This window comes from Zosterops lateralis, assembly GCF_965231275.1.
Source record: "Zosterops lateralis genome assembly, chromosome: 16".
NCBI lineage: Eukaryota > Metazoa > Chordata > Aves > Passeriformes > Zosteropidae > Zosterops > Zosterops lateralis.
In genome coordinates, this window is record NC_139776.1 from 9,557,847 (window position 1) to 9,561,515 (window position 3,669).

Here is a 3,669-nt window from a genome sequence, read left to right on the forward strand (position 1 = left end):
GGGTCGGGATCGGGACCGAGCGGAGTCGGGATCGAGGGCGGGTCGGGACCGGGACCGAGCGGAGTCAGGACCGAGATCGAACGGAACCGGGGCCGGGGCCGGGACCGCGCGGGGCCGGGGCAGAGGGCGGGGCCCGGGGGCGGCATCGGGTCCTCCCCGCCGCCAGGGGGCGCTCTGGCGCGGCGGCGGCGCTTCCGTCGCGGGCGGCGGGCGGGCGATGGCGGCGCAGTTCCGCAGCTACGTGTGGGACCCCGCGCTGATCGTGGCGCAGATGGTGCTGCTGCAGGCGGGATACTACAGCTCACTCGGGCTCTGGCTCGCCCTCCTCGGCACCCTGGGCAGCACCGGGCCCTCCCTCCAGCAGGTCTTCAGCGACGAGGTGAGGGCGCGCCCCGGGAAGCCGCCGTGGGCACAGGGCCCTGCAGCGGGGGGGAATTGCTCGGGATCTCCTGAGGGAGAGTCCCCGCTCCCGTGAGGGCATTCCCGGTGTGAGGGGCAGCCCCCCGCCCAGGGAGCGCCCCGGTGTGGGCGCACAGCTCCCCTAGCCCGTGTAGCAGCCCCCCAGTACACAGAGCTGCTGCCCTGTGTAGGTGCCCCAGTGTGGAGGTAAAGCCCTCCCTCGGAATAGATGGTACCCCGGGGCAGAGACAGCAATTCGGTCTATGGTGCCCTCATAGAGAGACAGAGACCCTGTACAGGTGGTGCCCCGGGCAGAGACAGCACTTCGGTGTACGGTGTCCCCATAGAGAGACAGTGGTATCCTGTGGAGAGAGAACACCTCACTCTATCGGTGATACCCCCTTACAGGGATACCCTGTATAGGTACTCCCGGTATAAAAACAACTCCCCTACCCCTGAGAAATAAACCCAGTATAGACACATACCCTCCACCCCCAGTTAAGGTGGTTCCCCTCAGCACAGAACCAGACTTTTCCCTTTCCCGTAGGTGCCCCCAGACAGACAGACAGACAGACAGACAGACAGACAGACAGACAGACATGTCCAGCTCCTCCTGTAGATCCTGATCCCTGCAGGGCTGTGCCACGGGAGATTGAGGCTGCGATTTGTGCCGCGGGTTCCTACTAATAGTCCCATGTAGATTTTAGGCTTCTCAACCCCGCCGGGGAGGCTCTCCATGATGGCTTTCATCCTCAATGCACTCACCTGGTAAGTCTGCAGCTAGCTGGAGCACCTGCATCTTGTCCTTTCGTACCATTGAGCTGTAAAAGAATTCAGTGTGATGTACTGCCTCTCTCCAAGCATCTCCCCAAATCCCTGTAGCTTCTTAACCATGTCTGCTGAGGGCAGTTGGGAACTGCTGGCTCTTGGCTTTCTAGAACCTGGAAAAGTCATTTCACTTCACTGCCTCAGTTTGCCAGCTGGGAATGAGATTTGCTTTTGTGGGAGATTTTACTAAAAGAATTAATGGATCTCAGCAAATACTGATCTATAAACACTAATGTATTTTGCCACTGCACAGAGGTTACTAAAGGAGATAGTCTATAGATTATAGACTGTGCCTGTTTTCTGCACTAAAATCTCATTTTTCTGCCATTGTGTAATTAAAAAGCTGTAAGCCTGTAAGTCTTGCTGCAGCAGCCAGGAGAGAGGTCAGAAACAACTTATTCTTAAAATATTAGAAGAAGTTTTAAACATTTGAAGTGTTTTTTAAAACCACTACGCAATCAGCGCTGACCACTGCTGCTCTTGCTGCACCACCTTTTCCTTGGGTCTGGCAGAGTTCATTAACCTGTTCCCTTCCCTCTGCAGCGCCCTGGCCTTGCTGTACTTCATCCGGCGAGGGAAGCAGTGCCTGGATTTCACCGTCACCGTCCACTTCTTCCACCTGCTGGGCTGCTGGGTGTACAACTCGCGCTTCCCCGCCACGCTGACCTGGTGGCTGGTGCACGTGGTGTGCACGGCGCTGATGGCGGCCATCGGCGAGTACCTGTGCATGAGGATAGAGCTGCGCGAGATCCCGCTCTCCTCCGCCCCCAAATCCAATGTCTAGACTGCCTCTGGCAACAGCACAATGCGTCCAAGGCCTCGGAATTGTTCCTGAAGAAGCACAGCAGGTCTGGTTAGACTTTATGATTTTTATTTTTTTTTTTGGTTGGTTGGTTTGGTTTTTTTTTGGGACCTCGGTGACTGCATGAGTGTGAGCGTCTCCTCGCTGGCATCAGCTGACAACGGGGGAGGAGCAGATGTTTATTTTGTTAACACAAAGCATTAACACGACTGTGTGGAGAGCGTGCCCTGAAACTCTTCGCTCGTGAGACTGTTAAAAGCCAGGTGGCAAAACTTGGTGCGTGAGGAGCGTTTGGAGTTTAACGCTGTGGAAGTGCCCTGAGTGGGTGACACAGTGGTCAGTTCTTCCTGCTGGAGCTGGCGCTGGCACGGTGAGCAGTGAGGCTGGGAGCTGCTGCTTCCAATCTGTGACTTGTTTGGGCTTTGCTTGGGAAGAGAGTCAAGGAAGTGAATGGATGGGGAGAAAGAAAATAGTTGTACTTACCTGAATCACCAGCTGAGACACTAAATAACTTGTAACATTAGATGGGTTTGTTTGCTGTTTCCATGTTTGATACATAGAGGTGACAGACAGCAGTTTGCTGAAGAAATCTTTTGTAATAATAAAAATATAATGTTGCTGTGAGTGTTACTGCTCTCCTGGGAAGCTGAGCACACTTCAAGAAATACCATGAGTGTCTGTATCATGGCAACAGAAGGATGCAGCCAGAGAACACTTGGCTGTGAGGTGCCCACTGTCTGGGACACATAAAATTTCCTACAATAAACATTTCATACCTCTGCTCTGAAAGGAAGGCATCGTTGAGTGCTGTCTTGGGAAGTCAGCTGGAGGGAGTGTCAGCAGCCCAGGATCTCCACATGTCCAGCCTGAGCCTGCAGCTGCCCTGGGAAAACCTGCAAAAGTGTCCTGGAGCCATGATGCTCTTCCCCCTTGGATGGGCTTTCCCATCAGGTTTCAGCAGTCCAGCAACAGATCTGGCCTGGTAGAGCTGATATTAAATAAGAGACTGCTGTTGTTTCTTGAATATTTAGAGGCCCTTCAAATAAACTTCACCAGGCAGGGACATCCCCTTCTTGCTGAGGGCCCAGAGCTGGGTTGTTCCTCCGGATCCAACTGCCCAAGCAAGCAGCCTCACGTCCTGCCTGGTTTCCACTGAGGGATGGCCATGTTGTACAGTCCCAAACGAGGGCAAAGCCAGGTCTAGGGACAGATTTTTCTCCTGTGCAGCATCTTGCTGCAGTAACTTCCCTTTGTATGTTAATACTTGTATGTTTTAATTTGCATAATGGTTTGCTAATTCAGTTTGTTGAGAAGTGATAGGATGGTGTGGGACTGATAAAGTCTCTGCAGCTGCTCTTTTGACTTTTGTTACGGGGGAGCTGAGCTGTATTTCAGTCCCTGCTCTCACACTCCAACACTGTCAGTTGGGGCAGGATGACTGCTGTAGCATGTTCAGCAGGTCTCCAGAGGAGGATTTCTGTCTAAACAAATGTAACCAGCACTTTTAAATGGGGGCATTTCCCCAGGAGCCCTTCCTGACCAAAGCCCCTGTGAGCAGTTTCAGACAGCAGCAGCCTTTCAGAGGGAAGGGTTTACACAAGTGTTTCTCTGGGCAGGAGCCAGCCTGGAGGGCCACCCCG

The 3,669-nt window shown here is 53.8% G+C and overlaps 1 protein-coding gene across 1 annotated transcript; it reads left to right on the top strand.

Annotated features, from left to right (window-relative positions):
- The first annotated feature begins 204 nt into the window (after nucleotides 1–204).
- Nucleotides 205–2,653, top strand: SYS1 (SYS1 golgi trafficking protein). The gene is made up of 3 exons (XM_083873283.1): nucleotides 205–379; nucleotides 1,100–1,167; nucleotides 1,771–2,653. Exons 1-3 carry the CDS (start codon nucleotides 218–220, stop codon nucleotides 2,009–2,011), a joined length of 471 nt encoding a protein of 156 aa, XP_083729409.1. The 5' UTR covers nucleotides 205–217; the 3' UTR covers nucleotides 2,012–2,653.
- The last annotated feature ends 1,016 nt before the right edge of the window (nucleotides 2,654–3,669 follow it).

Bases quoted from the DNA above. Each gene is read 5' to 3' on its own strand.
- SYS1 (XM_083873283.1), top strand. From the start codon at position 218: ATGGCGGCGCAGTTCCGCAGCTACGTGTGGGACCCCGCGCTGATCGTG. The intron at 380-1,099 runs GTGAGGGCGCGC...AGTCCCATGTAG, and splicing joins AGCAGGTCTTCAGCGACGAG to ATTTTAGGCTTCTCAACCCC. The intron at 1,168-1,770 runs GTAAGTCTGCAG...TTCCCTCTGCAG, and splicing joins ATCCTCAATGCACTCACCTG to CGCCCTGGCCTTGCTGTACT.